We start from the raw sequence: 24,992 nt of genomic DNA on the forward strand, positions 1-24,992 counted from the left end.
CGTTTTTACGTTGTTATAGTTGAATGTATGGGTACTCAGAGGGTGGTAAGAATTTCTTGTAAAACAAAAATAATATATTTGAGAATCAACTTTTTTACAATAAATTCTAAAACACTTCTTATCGCTTGAAGGCCTATGACACATATCGCGATGACTCAAGCCCGTAATGAAATTTTACAATCGTGTAGCACAGGGCAAGATTGATCAGCGGGTCGTTGAAGACTTGAAGTACGCTACTGCGTTGAATGAATACTTGTCAACCGAACGACAGAAAACCTGTCTTAAACCGATGGCTACAGAAACGAGGCGGGTTTGACAATTATGTAACATAAATTATAATATTTCTTGTGAATGTGCAACCAAATGACTAGAAAAACCGTTTGTCATAATTTCTGCCAGTTATAAAAAAAAAGAATGCCACTCAACTTCAACTTCCCGAATGTGCTGCTAATTTCCGGGAGCTAAATGCGCGAAATAATGTTAAATATTAAGAACACCGACCAGTTCAATTTTGATTGTGCCCGCGTAAGCTGTTGTGGTCGCAAAGCTGTGACACTTCATGTCGTGCAAGCACGCACACTTAAAAGGACCATGAAGACACGTGCACCTTCGATATTGTATTTTACAATTGGAATAGGCTTCAGGCAATCTTGTCAAAGTCCTAACTAGGGATACCGCGAACCACCCTAGGTTCGAAATCGAAAGGTTTCGATATTTTCGAACCGAATTGAGGTTCGTAATCGAAATATTTCGATATTTTCAACAGTACCGAGGTTCGAATTCGAAAAGTTCGCAACTTTGAAACACCGTGGAGTTTCGCAATCAAAAAGTTCGAAGCTTTTACGGTTTCTTAAAATTCGGATTCGATTGTTTTGAATATTTCTTTACTTGTTATTCGATAAATTCGAAGATTTCCAACTTTCCTAACTTGAAATTCGAGAGATTCGTAAATGTAAAACTTCTTAGGATCTAAAGTTAGAAAACTTCGAACCTTTCGACTTCTTTGAATATGAATTTCGAAAATTTGAAGATTTCGATTTTCTTTGGATCTGAATTTCGAAAAATTTAAACGTTTCAAATTTTTATAGACATAAAGTTCGATAAATTTGAAGATTTCGAATTTATTTCTGCACAAAGTTCTAAACTTCGAAGGTTTCAATTTTCTTTTAAGGATAAACTCGAAAAGAACTTAGAAGGTTTCGAATTTCTTTAAAGTCCAAGTGCGCAAAGTTCGAAGTCGGGTTTTCATGTTCCTCCACAGTTTCAGTTTCAAAAATTGTTTTCACGCCTCAGTGGTTTTCATGAAATCAGGTTTAGAAAAGTTCGGGTGTGATATTTAGACTGTGCGAAGTTGGTCAGGCAATTAAATGAGACGACGGGTGTCCCGGATGTACCGGAATATTTGCCAGTGCAGAGCGACGTGTGACCATAGAACAGTGATTGTGACCGCCAGCCCGGGGGGGGGGGGGGGGGGCAATCACGCAGTAGTGATCACATGAAAGCAATGCTTAACGATACAGTCGATACTCATCCAGTATGAAACGGCCAGGGGAAGGCAGGTGATGGAGGCTCAGAAAAGCTTGAGGCGATCTGGCAAACTGCCTCCCTACCCCCTTGCACGCTGATAGTAATCCGATCGAACGCCGCCCGGGTGACGCTGTCATATAGTAATATTAGTTTGTACATGGTGCAAAACCATGATGGAATGAACTTTGAGAGAAAAATTGTACGAAGACAGAAAAACGAGAGGAGAACGTCTCAAACTCAGCTAGCTCAGGACAACGTCGAGTTTGAGACGTTGTCCTGTCCCCTTTTTTCTGTCTTCTTACACTTTTTCTTTCAAATTTCATTTTCAGTCTCAGGATTTTGCATCACGATCAACATACACCAGCTCGCCTGCACCTTGGCAATTTTTCATTTTGTAATTGCTCTAGATGCTTTTTTTCCGGGACGGAAGAAACGCCGAGCAAAACGCACAGAAGCCGACACAACTTGAGGTCGAGGAGCGTTCCACCATACCAGTGACGTCAAAAAAGTAAAAACTGGGGACAAAAAAAAAAAGGGGGGGGGGATTTTGGACTGTTAAAGAAAACAATACGGGGAAAGACGGTGTGGTCGAGCTTATTTTAATCTGAAATTATTTATGTATATGTATAGCTCCTGTCGTCCTTCACAGCATAAACGATCGCGTAGATGGTCGTTGTTAGAAACTCGTCAGTACTCGTCACATGCTCAGTGGTTCGGAAGTTCAAAGCTATGTCTTTGCAACCTATATAACTATGCCAATAATAATAATAATAAAAAATGAAACATAACAATAAATGCGGAAATAAAAAGCTGGCGAGAAAAAAGAAACTATCAAGAATCCGCCGGAAGTGTTGTATTCTTGCAGATTCAGAGGCCCAGAACTACAAAACAAGTTTCTCCTACCAAAATGTGTACAGGCTAAAAGAAACACGTTCCAAAAACGTAAAAGGACAAAAAAAAATTTTTTTTTTAATGACGTGTTGAACTTGAACAGTATTACAAACCTTCTCCCATGAGTTAATTTATTCCTCAACGTGAAAAAACAATAAATACATCATTTTGTATTCTGCAGATGGCAATAATATGTACTGTGTGTGGTGTTAATTTAAATGCGAGACGAAAACAATTACCGAGTTTAGGGCATAATCGCCCGTAGATACATGTTTGGACATTTCTTCGAAACTCATCTTGAACAGCAATATTCTTACCTAAAGACGACACTTACCTAGGCTATACATAGATAAGTCTTAAAAAGTTTAACATTTGTACCATATAGAGCTTCGGCTATAACGTGCTTCAAATATGGAACGAACGACAATTGTCAAAAGCCCGTCGTCCTGCTTGCTCCTTCGGGAATTTATTTGTTTAAAACCAAGCATGCCAGATGATTGAAATAAACGGTATTGTCTTTCGCAAGGAATGCGGCACCGCATGTCGAAATTTGAGAAAAGAAATTACGAATGTACATCGTACGGCTTGAATCCAAATGAAACCGCCCGCCCGTCTTTCGAAGTTCGACGAACTTGAAACTTTTACCCTAAAAGTTCGAAGTTCTTCGAACTTTTGACTTTTCAGGAATCGAAAGTTCGAAAATTTTCGAATTATTTAGATAAATAAATTCGAAAGTTCTTTGATAGGATGGATGCTTGGGCGAGTTGGTGAACCATACTTGACGGTGACAGCGCAGGGAAAACCAACCTCACACCAGACACTCAGGAAGACAAGCGCGTATGCTTGTCTTCCTGAGTGTCTGGTTTGAGATTGGTTTTCCCTGCGCTGTCACCGTCAAGTTCGAAAGTTCGAAAATGATCGAATTTCTTAGCGTAGGGAGTTCAAAAGTTCGAAAAGCTTCAACCATTTTAGTTAAGGAAATTCGAAAGTTCGAAAATCATCGATTTTTTAGTCTATCAAGTTCGAAAGTTTGACAAGCATCCAATTTCGCAGCGTAATAAGTTCGAGAAGGATCGAACTTTTTAGCGTAAAAAGTTCGAAGGTTCAAAAAACATCGCGTTTCTGAACGTGTAAAGTTCGAGATTTCTAAAAGCGTCGAACTTCTTAGTTTAACAAGTTCGAAAATTCGATTTCCGTCGAATTTCTCGATATGTAAAGTTCAAAAATTTGAAATATTTCGAACCGCTTGAATCGATCATCGAACCTTCGGTTCGAAAGGAGTTCGCGGCATCCCTAGTCATAACTCATAACCTGTACTGACGCTTGTGTGCCGAACATATCACTTAAATAGACCCCGTTAGTATTCGTACCCGTGGCGACGCCTCGAAAAGGCGGGAAGACCTTTTTCCCGTGACGTTCAAGCGTAACATCAGAGTAGGCTCGTAAAGGCCGGTTCACACATCTGCGTTCCGATATAGAGGAACGACAGAAACGACACGAACGACATGACACCGGGACCACCGTGATACATGATTGCTTGATAAAGCTGCTCTTTGCCATCTCTGTCACGTTCTGTTATGCGAACAGAATCGTCCCGGTGTGATGTCGTTCGTGTTGTTTCTGTCGCTCGGAACGCAAATGTGTGGACCGGGCTTGAGGTAATAGACCGACCCACCGCCAGTTTCGCTACGCCTCCTCCGGCGCGATGCATTGCCGGAAGTGTAGCCTTTCCGCACGAGGGTCAACGCCGCTGTAGGCTTGCGAGTGTCGATCACGAGCCGTCTCGTGCACTACCACTGCCTCCTGTGAAGTACAACTATATATATGGCTGGCGTCACGCACGCTCCAGTCGGTTGGTGAGGGGGGAGGGGGTTGTATAAAAAGGGAAAAGGGGTTTAATGCCTATGCAGATTGTTATCCTCCAGGAAGGGGGAAAGAAAGATGAGAGAGGGGTTTGTTAAAAATAGTTGGCCGCAAATATGCGGAAGGGTGCCAATCAATCAACGTATGTGAGGGAAAAGTTGGAGAGGAAATGTAGAGCGTTGGGCAGTTCAGCTCATGGGAAACAGCGACGCGCGCAATCTAGCTGGTAGTTGTGTCTCTTTCAGGACTCATATGAGTCACACAGGTCTGTCGCGTCGCCGCGAAGTGGCGGCGCGATTAAGTTCGCGTTTCACGGCTACCACAATTGTCATTGTGGTAGCCGTGAGAGTGTGTGAGATCGGACTATTGGTCAAAGCGAACGGCGAGCTCTGGTTTTCATTTTTTGTCGGGGGGTGTTTACAGATATTCCGTTTTCCTGGTTGATAACAAGAACCTATGGATATGTCGGGCTGAAATGTTCACTACAGTACAAACGGATGAGCACTGTTGAACACTATAGACGCTTTGCAGCAGCTGTGCATGGACGCCGCCATAACTGACCTTCAGTTTTTGTTTCCTCGTATTTCGTTTATTTCACTTCATCATAACCATAGCAGGCCAGGTTAATGCCACATTAGATTCAACTGTGTCCTTTTCTAAAGCATCGGCCTTTGTGGAGGATCGTCAACTACCGTTTCAGTTGCTCGGCATCTCGGTAAGACAAGAGAAGGTCAGCCATGGCGGCTGTAATTTGGCGCGTGTGTAAAGCGTCTATATAAATAGGATTACGCTTCCAGCGAGAGCTCCAGCACGTAGAATCGGTCAGCTGCCCAATGGCAAAGAAGACGACGTAGGCGATAGATCTCCGCCAGCTCCGACTCTACACACTACAACAATGTAAATACCTTGTTCATCGACTCTTAAAGACTACCGAAACCGACAGGTTAACCTCGACGTCACTACCTTTCTCGGAAAACTTGTAAGACGAGAATGCAAAACATCAGTTTTGGTATTTTGCGTGCATTGCTGGGCATAAAACAAGCCTTACATAATTCTACAAAAAAAAAAGAATGGTATACGAGGCCACCACCGCGTCGTGAAACACTCCTTTAGAAAAAGTTTGGAACAATTCAGCATCTCGCGAGCTTCGAGTTTGCACGCAGCCAAGAGCACGACAGAAAGCAACAATTACGTCCGGCCGTCTGGCTGTCGAGTGCCGAGCCTCGTACGTAAACAAATAGCCGCTAGACAGGCCGATCACGCGCCCGTACAGCCAACCGTATCCAAAACAACGCCTCGCCGCACGCACCACTCCAGCAACGTAAGCGCACAGCGCACTGCTTACAAAGAGTGAGGAGCATTTGCGCTTGCGCCACCTGCGCCCTGTCCGTAGAGGACACCACGGTAGTGCGCTGCGAACATGCGAAGAACGCGAGACGCCAAGAAGCCGCGTCGATGAAAGAGAGAGAAAGAGAAATGTCGTCTAGACGTCCGAGTGAAAAAAAAAAGAAAAAACGTGTCGACGAAATGTAGCCAACTCTGTCAAGCATCGAATGTGGAAGAAACGGTCTGCCGATGAAACATCGCAATGTCAATGAAACGATCTGTCTATAAAAACTTGTTCGATGAACTGCGCGCCAAGAATGGCGCGGCTTGCCACATAAAAGTGGCGCACCCTACGCGATCGAGAGCGCGACAAAGAGACACACGGAGACGACCCCAAACCCCTGATCCACTCTAAACCAAATTAAGCAAAGCCATGCCAAACCAATCCAAATGAAACCAATCCAAGGACGGCTGCACGTATCAAGATAATAAATGCTGACAGTATTTTATAAAGGCCGAGATGACTGAGCACGGTCGATCAACAAAAGCAGAAGTAGCTCGAGTAAGAAGGAAAACTCGGTCTCCAATGGTCTCTGCTCATAGAACAGCATACGACTGACGGACACCACAGAACTGCGGAACCCCTCACCCAACACATCCAACAGGGATTATGGTGAGATTTCAAAACAGACGGACGTCACCCTACCTAACAATACCGCCCCCCCCCCCCGAAAAAAAAAGGGAAAAAAAATTTGGTCAGCGCATATGTTTATTATGTATATGCTGCATAAACTTCCGTAGAATTACGTGTGGGTGGCACACGAAAAAAGAAACGGGGATGATATATGCATTAATCGTTCATTTGTGTACAAATGAGCGAGGTATGCACAGCGAGACGATGCTCTAATCACTGCGACGTTGTCTGTGTAACCTGTCGGAAGGCGCGTTTGTGTTTTTCCGCTGCCCTTGTCAGTAGGCGAAAGTACAACACACCCAATTTCGTCAGCTTGCATTTAGTTATTTTCGTAACTAATCAGGGTGAACGAGGTCTGGTAGAAATGTGCGGAGCATAAACATAAACAGTACATTTCTCTCAAGAGAAATGTACTGTTTATGATGGCTGTGGTGAACATAAACAGTACATTTCTCTCAAGAGAAATGTACTGTTTAAGATGGCTGTGGTGAATTGATCTGGCGACAAAGTCGCCAGATCAATTCACCACAGCCATCTTCAGATCCCTGCACTACCAAACATCGAAATAAGTACGTTGAATGTGCCACTGGCGTCGTCTATGAAATCCCCATGACGTGTGGGATGACATACGTGGGCCAGACGGGCAGGTGCGTTAATGATCGCACCCGAGAGCACGCTGCCTCTACAAGAACGACGCCTTCGGGGCACCTTGCAATTCATTGCAATAGATGCTCTTGCACCCCGGCCTTCAATGACACCAAGATTTTGGGGGCCCCCTTGTAGTGAAGTCTCTCAGTTGCTAGACGTGTTTAAATTGTGTTGCTCCGGGTTGACATTCACGCATGAGTTACAAAAAGAAAGCAAACTGCAATTCTTGGACCTCGAGCTGTCGTTTTTGGGGGACCATGTTTGTTGGAAGTACGCGCCTCGAACTAGGAAGGGCATCCTTCCTTTTGATTCCGCCCACTCGAAGGTAGTGAAAAGGGGCATAGCCAGTTCGTGCCTGGGGGCTTCTCTCAGAAAGTCATGTTTGCACAGTGCGCAAGGCAGCTTCGAGGGTCAGATAGAACGCCTGCAGAGGGCTGGTTTTCCGTTGAGAGCTTTGGTTGAAGTGGCAGAAAGCTTAATCAAAAAGATTAAAGGTAATCGGAAATCAAACAGCGATAGACCGACCACGAGGCCTGTTGTCATTCCATATATGCACAATATAACGCACAATCTGAAAAAGGTAGCCCAGCGCTACAATGTACCGGTAGCTTTTTCAGCACCCAATAAGATGGCGCGACTTTGTCGCCAGATCAATTCACCACAGCCATCTTCAGATCCCTGCACTACCAAACATCGAAATAAGTACGTTGAATGTGCCACTGGCGTCGTCTATGAAATCCCCATGACGTGTGGGATGACATACGTGGGCCAGACGGGCAGGTGCGTTAATGATCGCACCCGAGAGCACGCTGCCTCTACAAGAACGACGCCTTCGGGGCACCTTGCAATTCATTGCAATAGATGCTCTTGCACCCCGGCCTTCAATGACACCAAGATTTTGGCTAGATACAAAGATAAAGTGTCGCGGGAATTACACGAGGCGTATGCAATTAGGACCAGAGACAAGAATTGTATAAGTGACACGTCGGTATCCTTATCTACAAATGAGTTTGAATTTTTGAAACGCGGGCTGAGTAGATAGTAAAAAAATGAATTCTTTTTTTTTTGTGTGTGTGTGTGGCTATATAACGTGTGAATTTTTCAATAAACATCAGTTGAGAGTGCGCCTTGTCCTGTTTCCCTTCGTCTGTGTCCCTGTGTTTTTTTTTTCGGCGCTTTTTTGCTTGCAATGAACCAACTGGCCCAAATCTCCACTTTACTGCAGTTTATTTCTTTTGCAACGGGCTCTGTTCTATGTTCTCCTAACAGCCATCAATCCGTTTATCCTTTAATTAACCTTATCGCCCTCTCGTGCTGTCGAGCCAGACACCTTTCATATGCCATTCGCCGTGGATGCTATCCATGTGAAGTGACCTCCCTCTTCAACGGAGTCCAGCCTTCTACTGGTCATGCCAGGAGAATTTGCAGAATTCTCCGGTCTGAGACTTGGAAACAAGTTGAGAGGTACAGGGATTGCTTGAAGATCACGTGCTATTCTTCTGGTGCCGGGACACACGCTGCGGAACAAGCCTTCAGAAAACACCTTCGAACAGCGGCACAATACACAGATGTCCTTTGGGAGCAAGTCCGGACCTCGCTGGTGAAGAAGAGTGCCGCCAGCGTCAAGAAGCAAGAGGGTGTCACCATTCTTGGAGGTGCCACTTTACCACCAGACATCAAGTCTGCCTTAGACCACGGACCAAAGTTTAGCCAGGAACCGAGATTGTGCCCCGTCACAAAGCTGTCCTTGGTGAGATGGATGGGCGGCTTGGCTGTGCCTGAGCACCAAGAACGATGCGTGGCCGACGGCGTGGACGTTCTCCAACGCACCGCTGGCCAATCAACGAGAAGCTTCAAGACCAGCAACATCGTCACCTACTTTTCGGAACACAACCTCAAGCTGGTTACTGCTGACAAGGAAGGAGGATTCGTCGTTGCTCCGTCCGCTCTGTACGGTGCGAAGGCAAGCCAGGCCATCGACAAGAATTTCAAGCGAGTCTCTCCGGGACCCTTGTCAAAGGTGAAATCTCGGGCCCAGGACTTATGCAGCAAATTGGAACTATCGGGGTTGCTAAAGAGCGTGAAGTCGAGCAAGAAATTGAACCTCGACATATTCTTTACTGCTAAAACACATAAGCCTGAAGTTCCCTTTAGGGCCATTGTTACAGAAAGAGGCGCTTGGCAGTTTCACATGGGTAATTTCCTGCGCAAACATTTGTGCGCGCTTGAGTTGCATGATCCGTTCATAGTGCGAAATTCAGAATGTGTCATTGAATTTTTGAGGCAAGGGGGCCAGTGCATGCGCAGTGGGTTTTCCATCGACGTCGAGGATTTATTTTACTCGATTTCTCATGAACCCCTATTCTCGGCGGTGAGACAATGCATAGACCAGAACGGAGTTGTCGCTTTCCAGAATTCTTCGGGCATCAGTGTTGATAGCTTTCTTGAGCTCCTGGTTTTTTACTTAAAACATACGTTTGCGTCATTCGAGGGGGGCCTTTATGTGCAAAGAAAAGGCGTTTGCATCGGGTCCAGTGTTGCACCTGTTTTGTGTGACATTTTTCTAGGCAGCTGTGGAAAAAACATCGCTTTGAACATTTCGAACGATGACAATGTGAAGATCTTCAGATACGTCGACGATTTCCTCATCCTTAGCCGCTCGGCGGGGCCCCCTTGTAGTGAAGTCTCTCAGTTGCTAGACGTGTTTAAATTGTGTTGCTCCGGGTTGACATTCACGCATGAGTTACAAAAAGAAAGCAAACTGCAATTCTTGGACCTCGAGCTGTCGTTTTTGGGGGACCATGTTTGTTGGAAGTACGCGCCTCGAACTAGGAAGGGCATCCTTCCTTTTGATTCCGCCCACTCGAAGGTAGTGAAAAGGGGCATAGCCAGTTCGTGCCTGGGGGCTTCTCTCAGAAAGTCATGTTTGCACAGTGCGCAAGGCAGCTTCGAGGGTCAGATAGAACGCCTGCAGAGGGCTGGTTTTCCGTTGAGAGCTTTGGTTGAAGTGGCAGAAAGCTTAATCAAAAAGATTAAAGGTAATCGGAAATCAAACAGCGATAGACCGACCACGAGGCCTGTTGTCATTCCATATATGCACAATATAACGCACAATCTGAAAAAGGTAGCCCAGCGCTACAATGTACCGGTAGCTTTTTCAGCACCCAATAAGATGGCGCGACTTTGTCGCCAGATCAATTCACCACAGCCATCTTCAGATCCCTGCACTACCAAACATCGAAATAAGTACGTTGAATGTGACACTGGCGTCGTCTATGAAATCCCCATGACGTGTGGGATGACATACGTGGGCCAGACGGGCAGGTGCGTTAATGACCGCACCCGAGAGCACGCTGCCTCTACAAGAACGACGCCTTCGGGGCACCTTGCAATTCATTGCAATAGATGCTCTTGCACCCCGGCCTTCAATGACACCAAGATTTTGGCTAGATACAAAGATAAAGTGTCGCGGGAATTACACGAGGCGTATGCAATTAGGACCAGAGACAAGAATTGTATAAGTGACACGTCGGTATCCTTATCTACAAATGAGTTTGAATTTTTGAAACGCGGGCTGAGTAGATAGTAAAAAAGTGAATTCTTTTTTTTTTTTTTGTGTGTGTGTGTGTGTGTGGCTATATAACGTGTGAATTTTTCAATAAACATCAGTTGAGAGTGCGCCTTGTCCTGTTTCCCTTCGTCTGTGTCCCTGTGTTTTTTTTTCGGCGCTTTTTTGCTTGAGATGCCGAAGTTTCAGCACGAATCTTATGCAAAAGTTATATGTTATTTTTTTTTTTTTAATTTCAATGGAAAAATGGCGGCCGACGAAGCTTCAAACACTTGGAGCTGTATGGCAGTAGAAACCGAAAACCGGCAAAATTGCGTCCTATTTTTCCTACGAAATTTTCAGAACATCCCTTAATAACTTTTGATTAAGATATCGGTTCGTGCTCAAACTTTGGTATCTGGTTCGGTTCGGCCCAAAGGTATCTAGCGCTACCTCTGGGAGGAGAGTGTGCGAAAGGCGATGGGTAGCTTATTTTTGCTGCTAAATAAACCCTGCGTCTTTTTTTTTTTTTCCTTTCTAAAAAAGGGGGGGGGGGGGGGGGGCACCTTGTACGTTATACAAAAGTGTAGACAGATTCAAACGCGTCACCACGAGATTCGTGCTTCGAATGCCACATGGCAACGAGTTCAAAAAGAAGCTCGGCACCCGGCTTTCAAACCACGAATATGGCAGTGACGGACGTCTGCCAGACTGTATTTTACGTGATGTATAGGCAGAGCGACCCCGGCTTTACAGTAAGCACGCCAACGACGGCTTGCGAGCGACTCTGGTCCCGTTAACGCTCCGTGTAATTTCACTTTCTTTTTTTGTCTGTTTAGTATTTTACCGGTTGTCTTACAGCCGCTCCCTTAGCAGGATATCCTTTAGTAGAAAGGATATTGAAAAGGAGCTTCAAGGTGTCGCCTGGCAGCGGCATAAGGCTGATTCATATATTTGCGTTAATTGTACTGCGGTGCGTTGCGTTGCACGAGGATACGTCGCATGGCCCTCGGCTGCCAGTGCAACTCGTGGTAGCATCACGTCCCGTCCGGCTGTAAGCGATTGTAACGCAGTCAGCGGTATCTGTATCTAAAAGGCACGTGTTTGAACCATCCCTTTCTTCAAGGAACCACACGCAGAGGTATCCGCAATTTAGTATATTTTTCTCCGCCTTTCCGAAACTCCAGTTCCTTCCATTATCAGTTTGTTTAGTCACTAATCACTGATCCCTTATTTTCCTTATATACTTTTGGTCGCTTAGTTTCGTCGGCACAAAAATACAGACGTCTCTTGATTTCTGCATTACGATTCTCTAGAATAAATGCATTTCAAGTGATATTTAAAAATACCAATATGCAATGATGTTTCCTGGTTTGCACTCTACTGCAAACAAAACCCGTCAGAACTTGCCGGACTAAATTAACAACATAAACCAAAACATATATCAACATTTTATTGTTGTTATTGATGCAGAGGCGACGTCCTAAAATATATCCGGTTTTGAAGGTGACCATTGTGGCACAAAATAGAAGTATAGCAGCGAAATAGCTTAGCTCAGAAGTGGGTTATAGAGATAATACTCGAATCATTCTAACGGCAAAATGCTTCGCTTGCCCACATGAGATACTACCTCTGTTGATTAAGTGCTTCGTATAATGTCAACCGTTCTCTTTGAAGCAAAAGCTTAAAATGGGAGTCGACATGAAAGGAAAAAAAAAATGAAGTCCCATTTTTAGGCTTAGCAAGCAAATTGACCACAAACTCCTTATTCGATGCTTTCATTCCTGTGGGAGGACATTCGTATTCTCACAGTTGGCACAGGTGCCACGCCCCCGCCGAGGCTGTGTTTGAAATGTATCTGATCGTATGGTACGTACACCACGTCAGATGTCTTCAACTTCCGATAGTCTTTCCGGTGTGGAATGCACACTGATGTTATTAAGATAGATCAAGAGAGCATGTGTACACGGGCTGTTAGAGACGAAATATAGATATCAATATATCCCTTTCCGTCTAGCCTCTCTCTCGCAATCCCATCTTAAACATTTTGCGCCAGCCCTGCGCACACGGACAGTTTCTAGGCTATGGCTCAACCTGCACGAAAAGGTGCAGCGTATCATTCTGAACAAACCCACCATTCACCAGGCTCTCTGCTGTAGACAGCGATGGAGCGCCGAAGCCCATGTTTTTAGATCCCCTTGGTCTTTGGAAAACTGAATATTCTGGATAGACACGTGCGTCTATCCTGCCCGATATGGTTTTCATTTTGTCCTTCGGATGAACAATACCGAACACACAGGTATTGCGAAAAGGCCATTCGAGTTGAGAGTCGTTCTCGCCGGGATGAATCCTCAACAGACAGTCAAGGCGTAGCACTCTCGCCTCTTTTCTAAGCTGGATGTGCTGGGAAACTTTGTAACCGTATATGTACCGGGTGCTGCCTTCAACGTAGAGACCGCCCTTGGTACGCGCCTCCCTCATGATGCCCGCCCAGTCTTCAACGTACCAGTGAAGCGTTTTGGGGCCACAAAACCCGAGCACGTTCTGAGACACCAGCCCTGTTGAAGCGAGCACCTTGTCGGACAGCTCAGCCACCTCCATGCTCACGTGCTGCGAGATCTCGACACGGGAATCCGCCACGGTGTCCCGCACCGTTGCAATCACTTGTTGAAGCATCTCTCGCTCTTCGGCGAAACTTGAATTGCAGAGCTCGGTGAGGGTGTTACACTTGGCATTAAATCCCGATGTTTGAGTTTCCAACTGCAGCTTGAACCTTGCACCTTCCGCTCGGACATCCTGGCAACACTGGTTGAGGCTCGTTTGCATAGCCATCAGGTCGTCGGAGATCTTGGCAAGGGCTTCCTTCACTTCCAGGCGTGCCCTTTCGATGCCATCGAGTTGAACGGTGGCAGGTTCACCGGGGGGAAGAGGCTGGTTCCGTGGAGTTGCACTGCAGCTCGTCCTGCAGTGCACGACGATGTTGCTCCGAAGCACGGACGTCCGGCACCGGGGGCAGGAGACAGCATGGAACTCACAGTCCTTGTAGTGGTTGAGGAGGTTTGCCGCAGGCCCCACGAAGTCGCAGCCGTGGGGGACATTCCAGCACGCCACCTTGGAGACGACAAGAAGCCGGGATGTGTAGTATCTAAATTACAAGTGTATACGGCGCGCAAGTTCGTCTGCTCTTTGCGCACTTCGTGAGTTCGTTTACCCCCAAACGCGCACTCGAGCTTTTGTTTCCCCTCTATTTAACCAATGAAAGCGCGCGCTTAGCTGCCCCGCCATTGCGCGTTTCCTACGCGTTGTCTATGTTGTCATTTGATTGGCATGATATATCTTGCCTTCTTATACGCGAAACACGCACTTTGGAACACTTGCTCGCCGTATCGAAAGCGTGTAAAGAGCACTATTTTCGGTATTCATCAATGTCAGTACTGAGTACCTTGATTTTAAAAATAAAGTGAATCTCAAAGGTTTGTGTACCTCTGAAAAATACCGTCTTTAATTTTCGACAGTTCCGTAATATTTTCCCAATTCACACGATGGAGTGGAAAAATTATTGTTTCATAAAAACAACCTATCTACCACTCTGTAACCAAGAAGGAGCTGCTTTTCAAAGCTTTAATTAGCCAATGTTTCCATCAAAACGACCAGATCCGAAATTTTTGATTACCAAACAACCATTTTGCGTCGCGATAGGGCTGTCCCCATATTGCGACGTACAAGTTCGTCACCGCCATACTCTTCGTTTAAAAGCGGCTCTACTTTTGGAGAAACTGGCGTCTTCTAGCAGAGAGACAGGGAGCACATTGTTCGCAATGTTAAAACAGTGGGCCAGTCCAAACAAGTTCTGGGCACTGCACGCCCTACCAGGATCGAAAGTGGTTGTTGCTTTCTTTATCTCCGTTCAAGAGATGATTGACCAAAGCGTTACAGTCAAGTTGCTCAAGTTGGTTGCGAAGCGTGCCCCAGCCCTAGTATTCACACCACTCTTTGTCCAAGTATTTGACGTGCATTCGATGCTGGTGCCGAAGCCAATTTCATCCTCGGAATATCGGTTATGTTCTTCCCTTGCATGTGTATTGAAGCTGAACAATGGTACGAGCTGCCTTTCAAGAAGATGGTGCACGAAACCCAAGACAGTAGACAATTCAGCTCGAAATGTGCTGGCGCACTCCTTCAAAACACAAAATTTGCGTAAAGATAAAAAATTATAACAAAAAAAAATGTCGCTTTTATGAGTTATTAAGATAATGCGAATAATGCAAAGGTCCAAGCAAGCTGGACAAGAATGACACCAAAAATCCCTGGAGAGGGAAACAAGCGGTACAAAAGACAAACACAAATCTCCAAACAGCGAAATAACTGGTGCGCGACCGAACAAATCCGCCTGGTCCTGCTATCAAACCAGGGACCTCTCTATTTCCAGTGGAGCGCTCTACCAGGGCCCGTTTGCTCGAAGCTGGTTAACTAACCGCGGTTAACCGGATTTCCCAACGATGGGGAATTTTGGGTCACGTGACCGGCAGAGTAAGGACGGCGGGGAAACATGGTGGTGCCCCGGTGAGTGAGCGCCGCTTGCTTTGGAACTAATACGTCGTACTAGCTGCAGTAGCGGGCGCGTTAGTCAGCAATGAATTGTGCAGGAGGTTTTCGCGTTGCTTTACCTCACTTAAAACGCCAAACATGAGCAATGACCTCGCCGCGTTTTTTAGATAGACTTTCGACTCTGGCCATTCCTAAGCCTAAATGAACGCGATAGTTGTCGTCATGGCAGCGTCTTTGGAAAGTGGATTGCCTTGACTCAATCGGCCGAGTATTGATAGCACACAAAAGCAGAGTGTTCCCATCAACGTTCCCATAGACCTTTTGCTAAATTTCAAAAGCACCGAGGTGCATGCTGCGAGTGTAGTTACACGCGCTGCACCTGCTGGCGTCTGCAGTAATAACTGTTCTGAAGCAAAAAGCCTAAAACAAATTTTGCCGTGCACGCGCGTTCCTCAAAGATTTATTATGATTATTTATTTCAAATCTTTTATAAGTGGAAGGCCACCGCGCGCTCATCGTATAATTACACTTCCAGCGTTCTTCTCGATGTTCGGGTAATTTACTAATAGGTTAATTTTCAGTGGAGCCGAATTACAGGTTTTTCAATTTATGACGGTGTTATATACAGCTCTTACATGCTGGCCAACCATGCTGCCGGTGTACCGACCGCCTTTCACTGCTCACTGCTTTCTCATCGTTTCTAGCACTCAACTTCGTCGTCCTCTTTCGAACTCGGAAGGAAATTTCAACGAGGCTTTTCTTCACTTCATACAGCCAAATATTTAGAAAATTTCCAAACAAGGGTTAATTTAGTTTTACATTACCGATTATCTGTATCATGAGCAATAAAAGTTGTTTCTTAAGCTCAAATGTATGCCACGCTGCGTCGCGAAAACTCAGTAGCGCGCATTTTTTGGGTCCCCCCCATTTCTGGAACCTTTCCACGGAAGCCACTTTTATTCGCTACAGCCAGTAGGTGACACCAGCTACCACCCCATAATAAAACACGGAGCTATCGCTCATCCAGTCCTCGTCAAACTAGGCTATACTCCGCGACAACTTTTCTTGGCAATGCAGTGGAAGGTACAGGCCCGCGTTCCCTCTCCCATTTTGAGTGTACGCAGGCTCTCCTTTTCCACCCATTTCCGGGGAGAGGAGGAGAGCCCGCGCACACTCAAAATGGGAGAGGGGACGCGGGCCTGTACCTTCCACTGCATTGCCAAGAAAAGTTGTCGCGGAGTATAGGTACTTGTAGGTACCTAGTAGGGAAGGGCGGTTAACTTTTAACCGCGGTTAGAGTTAACCGGCTGTAGTAATCTTGAATAGCGATAGATGGCGCCAGTCGCCGTCTGTTTGTGTTATTTTGTTTGTTTAAAAGATGGCGCCATGTTTCCTTTTATTTCTTATTACTGGCGCCACCTGGGTTTTCCTGTCAATAAACTGGGGCTCACGAGTTTTCGTGAGCAGTCGTTACCAGCCCACGGCCGGGATCAGACGTGTCTTTCTTTCGTCTGGCTCTTCTGGAACCTCCTGTCTCTGATGGCCACGCCGGCCCGGAGTCCAGCGACGATGGGGACAGCCGGGTCCTCCGAACCGTAAGCCGCTCGCCGGCGCGTCGGCCATCACGTCTTTCTTTGTAGTTTAGTTATAGCGCGGGCAGTTAATACTCGGCACTCGTTCCACCCAGCGTTCCACCTTCTGCGCTGTCTCGGGACTGGGCCCCCGAGCACGCAGGAGGCTGTAGTCAGTATTCGTACCCAGCGTCCAAGTCAAGTCTTCTCTCTTTGTAAAATATTAAACCGGCTTCGAGCAAACGGGCCCAGCTGAGCTAACCAGGAGTTTGATGTCAGCAGAGCAAACGGGTTTTCTCAGCTGCCACCCGTTTGCTCTACTGACGTCTAAAGGCTCGTTCACACACTTGCAACCGAATAGGACCGAGAGAGACAAGACCCGTTGAAACCTTTTGAGATTTCTTAGACACTGGCACGCTGGCGCAATCTGTGCGGTGACCCTGGAACTGCATTTCACAAGAGCGAAGGTTTTGCGGGATCCCCGAGGTCAAATATGCGTAATACTGATGAGAAAGGCTCGTTTATAACGTTGACAAAAGTTTTTCGAGCTAAGAAAGAAAGGATAATGCGCGAGAGAAATAGAAAATATGCCGGTCTGCCAAGTTTACACCGCTACCCAATAGATGGCACCAGTGCGTCCTCTCGCCGTCGACATATTAGGAGGTTCCAAGTCACTCGGTTTTAAGAGGTCGCAAGTGTGTGAACGGGCCTTAACTGGTGTGAATCTAATATCACTCAGCTCGAGCTCGTACCCGTAGCTAATACTTAGACGCCGTTTTATACCGCACTAGTCACGCATTGAGTGCGCCAGCACGTCAAGCACTGGCCAACACTGTACAACGAAAGATGTATTCACCCTGAGACAGACAGACATGTAGGCACTATTTAATAAAACCGAACCCTCGAAACATGTCCAAATTAGGAGTCTCAAAACGCCTCAAATGCTGATCGTGCCTTAAATCTCTGTGATGATGTTGGATTTAGCGGTTTTCTATGATTCCTAGCAAATTTATACTGGAAAAGATTTCCCTTAGTTTAGTAATTAAAAGTTATTTACTGAAAAGTAATCAATGACTTAGCTGTTCCGAACGCTAATGATTTTCCTGAATCGGCGCTTTGGCGGAGGCCAATACGTCAGCCTTTTTTCTCTGCGACACGTATTCTGCGAGGAAACAATTTGGCCCGCGTTTAGAGAAACACCGTGTTTATATTTATGAGCATATTTTGAATCATGAGGCCGTTTTCTCGCAAGATTTTAAATGCAATTGGCTGTCACCGGGTCAGGGGAACGCGCGGAACTGTGGGCTAGTGTCTCCAGCTCACGGTGCCGAACGTCCCCCTGCTAACTCACAATCTCAGCACTTCTCATTCGATTTGTTTCTCACCTACCTTGCGTTTTGAAAGGTACTCCAACGACAGGTCAAGCTCCTCCACGTCATCCTCGCCGAAGGCTTCGTCGTCCAGCGGGCACGTGCTGTGTTCATCGGCGCACTGCGTGTAACACCTCGCACACAGCGTGTGGGCACAGGGCAGACCTACGGCCCTTGTGCTCAGGAGACCGCACAACGCACACGCTCTCCGACCGACCACACGTTCCGTAAACAGAATGGGCCTCCAGTCCAACGCGTCTGAGAAACCCGACGGCACAATCATCGTGCATCTACGTCCGCCCGTCGAGTCACCGGCCTCCGCCATTCCCGTCCTTAGGATGTAGTGCACTGCGCCGCCCGTGAAGCGCGATACCCGACCGCGGAAGCAGACTTTCACCGCAGACAGACGCTGATACCAGTCTCAAGGCCACGAGCATATGCTCGGAATGCGTGTAGGTGGCGCGCAAAGGCCGAGGAGCGAAAGGGCGCGCGCTTCGATAAAATACTTCACAGCTCCTGGAATAGATAATGCAAAAAAGTCCAGCATCAGCATCACCCAGATAACGCAGCTCTTTCTGCGCCCAATCCCACTTGTCTGGTTTCAATACCGTTTGGGTGGGTCGAGTATCAGCCGCCGAACCTCGTTTGCAAGTCTGAAACGCGTTTATCAACTTTAAATTTATGATAATGTGTGTATTATATTTGTGCTTCAGAGGCAGCCATAACCGGTACCGGTCCACTTAGATCAGGTATCTGCAAACTTTTTGGTTCAGGGGCCGGATTTGGAATATGTCGCAGTTGCGAGGGCCGGGAAATAAGTAAGTAAAAATAAAAATAAACGAAATAAATAAAGCTAGACAGTGGATTGAGTACAAAAAATCAAGTTACAGTTTAAAAACTCTAAAGTGGTTTAAAAGGACACTGACACCCCCCCAAAAGTTTTTTTTTTTTTTTCGGTTTTCGCCAGGCGCTTCATTATAGTGCCGGAGGGCTACCCAATTAATATTTTGTAACAGAGTAGCGTATATATTCAATAAAGCCAGAAGACGCAACTGTTCGAAAACGAAACCGAAACCCGCGCACGGATGTCGGAGAGTGGAGAGGAGAGAGTGAGTGGTGGAAGTCACGTGGCTACACCCGACCGTGCGCTTTTTTTTTTTTTTTTTTTTGCCCTGTTTGCCTAGCAGACGACATGCGAGGCATCGTAGCGGGAACTGTTTGCCGTGCGATTCTTTTGCAGTTATGTTTGTTCCTCTCGCTGTTATGTACTTCAAGATGAGTTGTTCTGTACGTTTAGGTGTTGGCAATTAGTAGTAAGTGCTCTTGGTGAATTTCCGTGATCGGCTCCGAAAAGAATACACCCAAGGTGTTGCGTGAAGAGCTGGCTCACATACCCTGCGTCCGAAAAAAAGTGGCATTGTGCGACAGAGTTTCCGAAAGATCAAAGGGATCGGGACCAATCGCTGGCTGCAATTCCTGTAGAACACTTACGGGCACCTCGGAAAGCGGACGCTACCTGATTTATATGCTCCTTGCATTTTGTGGAAAGTGATTACATTGAGTTCGCAGGTGTCAAAAAGAAAATCCCATACCATTTAGTTCAGTGACGTTTCGTCCACAACATTTGTTTATTAATTTTTTTTTGTCTGTTTCTTCAGTGATAAATGTAAAAAATATGTAAACATCGCAAAATGTCTAAAAAAAAAAAAAAACTACGGTTTCACCGGGAATCGAACCCGGTCCTGCCGCGTGTGAAGCGGACGTCTTTCCGGGAACTCTCTACCGAGTAAAAATACAGCCGGTAAACTCTAAGTTGAAAAGTTTGCTGCCGATTTTCCTCCAGCACAAGCACTCCCGGGTCGAAGTCGAAGCACCACGCATTGGCGACATCCGCACTTAGTAAAGAAATCGTACGCGTGCATATTCAACTCGAAGTACACACTTCGTGCGGTGCTTGACGTTTGCGCGAGCGGTGTCTTCAGCCACGAGAAGGGAGCGAAGGCTCGGCGACGTCTTTGTGCAAATCGGGTTGGTGGTCGGGCGTGTCGTACGGGATGAATACCAATCCTTTTGATCAGTCCCAAATTTCTTTTTTAAAGGCAGACAGAACTCGCCGGCACCGCGAACGACAGTTCTGAAGTAGAGGTCCCACGCCCGTCGTCCGCTGCTATCGCCGCCCCCGCGAGTCCCACGATACGCGAAACGACGCACGCACAGAATGCTTCCGGTTCTCTGTGCAACTTGTTTTTCAATCAACGTATTTGCAGCTTTTTAGAAGCCTCAAAAAATTGTTTTCATGTTTTTTTTTTCTATTTTTAATATTGAGTGCGTGCCTTCAGAGACCAACGACTTTGATTAAATTTGGTGGTCGCGTCGGCCCGTGACCACGGAAAAGAGAGTGAGCGAGACTCGTACCGGCCAGTTCTTGATCGGCGGTTTTCGGGCGGAAAGAAACCGAATTTCGAGCCGCAAATTGTGTTCTGGGTATTTGGGCTCTCATATGTCACGTATAACTAAAAACCTCGGCGAGCATAAATACCCTGTCAGTGTCCCTTTAATAAATACATTTTATTATAAAATTCAATTGTGATTAAAAAAAAACTCACCCTAAATAAATTAAAGTGCAGAGGAAGTTTAGCTTATTCACACAAGGCGGAAGACTAATGAGACTAATAGAATAGACCCTTTCCCAAATTCAGTGCAATCTAGTGCTGAAATATCAATGTAAAAGGATTGTCCGGTCAAATTTTGTACTCGAGAAAACAATTGAATATCATTGTTATTGCCTCGAGACGCATCGTACGTGCAATATCTGAATTTTGTATGCCACTCTGCGTGAGTAATTGAATTTATTCTGCTTCTATCGCATTCTAGCGTAAACGCTGCTTTCGTTGGCAACATTGAAGCTCTGACGTCACAAAACACAAAGCGAGCATTTTTGTCTCGTCGTTTGCCTACGAGTGAACGCCTCAGCGTGCTTCGTTTTTGTTGTTGTGCTCGACTTGTTTCGTGGTTGGGTGAGATTTTTGTTGCGCGGTTGGGTGCCACAACCACCGGGCAGCACATACGAGCCAAGACATGACGTTCCACACTTTTCCGCGAGACGTGCAGTGACGAGGAAAGTGGATCGTCGTCGTGCTTAGGGACTGGGTTCCCGCCAAGATCGAGATCCCGCTCATCTCACAGAAGAGAGCTACGAGCTGAGCTCTAAGCGGACAGAAGGCTTGTAAGCTGAGGTGTGATGCTGTGCCAACGATATTAAACTACGTCCACCCACTCGTCGCCCAAGTCGGATCAGTCAATTTAGGTCTGTTCGATTCGCCTGAACTGGCTCAACTAGTTCGGCAGTGCAGGAACTGGTGCATTCGATTAAACGGGAAGTTGCACGACCGTTGCACTGGCGCGTTTGATTCATCCCAGTTCTGAACGAGTTCAGACTCAGTTCCTCAAAATCTTGCACCGGCTCCGGACTCGGTTCAGCGTCTGTGCAGAAGCAGACGACAAGAGCAGGCGGCGATGGCAGAACTCCTCGTACGTCTCTGCTCGCGGTGACATTTTTCGCAGCGCTTGCTCAAATGTCGTCGATGTTTAAAAATAACGCCGATACGGAGGTTGCATTTCCTCTCATTTTTGATAATAACGTACCCGCGGTGGACGCGGTCATAACCGGGGGTAGGAATTTGCCTGATTATGATATTCTAAAGAGTAAAGCGTTTTAAGCACCTGCTCGCGTAGGTTTGGCTCCCTGTGGTGAGTGTTGAAATATTGGCTCACGTAAATTGTTTCTTTTTGATGCCATGTGGGGATCCACAGTGTTGATATTCTTACTTACAGACACGGGAAAGGTATTGCCCTCTTGATAGTCCCCGCCTTCAGTTGCTCTTGGATGCATATTGACCACACGGATACATTGCAGAGGTCTGGGATTTAGTGCGTTGGCACTCGCATGTCCATGTAGCTGAGCATAATAGTGCATGCCTTGTCTGCTGGTGTCTGTGGATGTCCACTAACGGGCCTGGGAAAAACGCCGAGAATCGGCATTTTTTGCCGATTCTCGCTTTAACTTGACGCCAAAGTTACGGTCGATAACTGTCTTGGCCAAGACGCTATCGTCAGGCCTTTGTCTTCGAGGTGACCGGTATACCGACCGCGCCCTGCCGCCAGTGACTCCCGACGCAAAATCATCCTGGTGCCGCGAACCTATTGTCGAAATGCAAAGATTCCCTTTGAGGGGCATTTGCCGCTACGTTTTTGACTTGTAACCGACTATAGTTCAGAACTTCCTGGCCGAATCGAACATACCGATTGATTATGCAGCGAAACCGAAACCAACAGCTTGGCCATTTCGAAGTTGTATTTAGCACGCGTGCAGCCCGATATCTGTTTGACCCACGTGTGAAAATGGAGCGTAGCTACGATTCACCAAGCTCGTACAAGTCAAGTGACGACATGCAGTTGAACGGTTCGCCGTTTGCCTTCGACCCGCGGACGTCGCTTCTGAGGGAATGACCCGCAGCCTCAACCCCGATCCAGTGGATCCGCCGAAATGTGTACCCAGATGCCGCTTCGTGTACTTAAGTGCCGCTTTAACGGCGAATTCTGCATTTTTTGCTTTGCAAGCACCCCTAGTTCGGTCGGCGTCCGTCGCGGTTGTGTTTGCGCGAAACGGCATACGTTTGCTCGAAGCTTATGGCTGTCTGCGAGTAATATCCTGCTAAAAGGCGTGACTTTTTTGCACGTGCTTGGGAACTGCATTAAAAGAAACGTATTTTAGTAGGGTATTGCCTACGAGACTATATAATTCGAAACAAAATACAAGACATCCATCGACCACGCTTGTTATCCCGACCATCCGACAAACCTTTGAGTTTTGTGACGTCACGCAGCACCTACGGATGTCAGCCATTGGCAATGGCGAAATTCGGGGTGCAGTTTCGTACGTAGGATCATGAAAGGTTTAATTAATAACGGGAGATTATATACCAAAATAAAAATGACGTTTGTCTATATGAAGGCTCCCCCGACGTAACGAACGCAAGAACTTAAGTACTTCCGGTTTCGACCGGACAATCCCTTTAAATATGTGTATGCTAATAGCGGTTAGAGTATAGTACTTAATCAGAGACGGCCGGCATACGAAAGTTACAGTGTTTATTAGGGTTGGGCAATTGACCAATTAACTTTCCGATTAAGCTATTAAGGATTTAATCGTGATCAATTTTTTTAACCGGTTACTTTTCTTGGCGTTTCCGGGGAGAGGAGGAAAGCCCGCGCACCTAGGCTAGGTGGCGCAACCTACTGCCCGCTATAAAGGGCATAGCCAGTAACGTCCATCCATCCACCCAGCTCTATTAGGAGAGGGAACGCGAACGCGTGCATGTACAGATTGCGACACTGTTAGCGCGAACAAGCGATCGCCGGTTTTTCCAGTTTTTCTCTTTGAAACCATAGGATGTCATCCAAGTTATTATTGCTGCGGAAAGACCTCATTTAGTTCTTTAATGTAAGCGATAAATTTTCGTGCTCGCTAATACTGTTTAGAAGTAAACTGCGAAAATGCGCCGATGTCGTGTTCGCGCTAACAGTGTCGCGATGTGTACCTTCCACTGCATTGCCAAGGAAAGTTGTCACCGTTTGTTTTTTATATGAGTGACTCATGCGCCCCCCCCCCCCCCCCCCAACCCAAAAAAATATTGAAAAAGGTACAAACAAAGAAAGAAGCAAGCAGGCCAGGGAGCAACGAAATACTGAAAGAGGGCGAGAGAGATAAGGAGAAAGGGCTACCGGCGCTTTCCCCCTCGCGGTGCTGTGTCGGTAGAAAGGGTGGAAGTTTTGGATGAGAGGCTTGGACCGGTGTGGGGTGTCTGCAGTGCCCCGAACTTCGTTCGCGCTTTCTTCTCTGTTTTGAACTCGAACTTTATTAGAGCCACGGGCTTCGATGGCGACAGTCCCCCGTTCATGGGGACACCATTGCTCGGTGATAGGGAGCACGAATAATGACAGAAAGCGTCGAATACTGTCCGAGGACCTATGTAGCTTGCATGAAATCTGGCAAGGCGAGTGAGACTGCTATGTTTTTAAAGGGGCCCACCAACAATTTTTTGACCGGTTTGAAGTTCGCGCTGAAACGAAGCTCCATGAAAGCAGGAACACCGAGGAAAAAAAATATTACAGAAATTCGCAATATTTTGTGAGTTATTAGCAAATTAAATATTGCAGAAAACAACTTTAAATAAGCAAAACATTGCGCTTCATGACGTAAAATGAAACAGTTCAGCGATTGAGCAAAGCGGTCGGCCAATTCGACGCGAGTTTGGTTGATAGCCCGTCGGCCCGGTCGGCTCGTCGGTCATTAGGCCTAGCTGCAACCATCGTAGCTTTGGGATCGGGTTGCCATCATCGATGAATTTACCGAGCTTATCGGATTTTGAATGCGGATCTGGGCGTCGCGCCGTACGAGGACACTCCACGCAAGCGCCGTGACGCGTCTCTGCCTCAGTCCGCTACGACAGCCGCGGAAGACTCGTCTCCCGCAACTCCGCCACCGGAGCCACCTCGGCGAGTAGGAGGTAAAAACTGCTAGCGTTCCCGTTAGGCACGATATAAGCTGGGTCCCGTCGCCGCACTTCACTCGAACAGTGAAAAGTCTGTCACAGCAGGTCATTTTTACAGAGCCAATAAGTTGCAAAGTAAAGTTCAAAAAGGGCGAAAACAACGCCTTGTCGCTCATGCGCGCCTCCCAGCGGCGTCCGCGACGTACCATCGCGAGCAGACGACAAGTGATTCGTGCACACAACGCGCATCGTATTTTCATTTGTGCGCCCCCGGTCCCGGTCAACTAAAAGCAGTAAGAGGAGCCAGGGGAACCCTTATTTTCTTTTAGTGCTGTGATAGACTTTTCACTGTTCGAGTGAAGTGCGGCGACGGGACCCAGCTTTTATCGTGCCCAACGGGAACGCTCCCCAGTTTGTACCTCCTACTCGCCGAGGTGGCGGTGTTGCGGGAGA

General features: G+C 46.7%; 1 protein-coding gene across 1 annotated transcript; it reads right to left on the reverse strand.

Moving 5' to 3' along the window:
* Window positions 1-11,932: 11,932 nt before the first annotated feature.
* Window positions 11,933-18,433, reverse strand: LOC8039991. Its single transcript, XM_029984475.3, has 2 exons — window positions 18,005-18,433; window positions 11,933-13,607 (listed from the first exon to the last, which is right to left on the reverse strand). Exons 1-2 carry the CDS (start codon window positions 18,308-18,310, stop codon window positions 12,579-12,581), a joined length of 1,335 nt encoding a protein of 444 aa, XP_029840335.2. The 5' UTR covers window positions 18,311-18,433; the 3' UTR covers window positions 11,933-12,578.
* Window positions 18,434-24,992: the final 6,559 nt, after the last annotated feature.

The sequence above is a fragment of the Ixodes scapularis genome, unplaced genomic scaffold, assembly GCF_016920785.2.
Source record: "Ixodes scapularis isolate PalLabHiFi unplaced genomic scaffold, ASM1692078v2 PGA_scaffold3__209_contigs__length_174095766, whole genome shotgun sequence".
NCBI lineage: Eukaryota > Metazoa > Arthropoda > Arachnida > Ixodida > Ixodidae > Ixodes > Ixodes scapularis.

Coding starts and splice junctions, on each gene's coding strand:
- LOC8039991 (XM_029984475.3), bottom strand. CDS start 18,310: ATGGCGGAGGCCGGTGACTCGACGGGCGGACGTAGATGCACGATGATT. Junction 13,608..18,004: donor AGTACCTTTCAAAACGCAAG/GTAGGTGAGAAA, acceptor GTCGTCTCCAAG/GTGGCGTGCTGGAATGTCCC.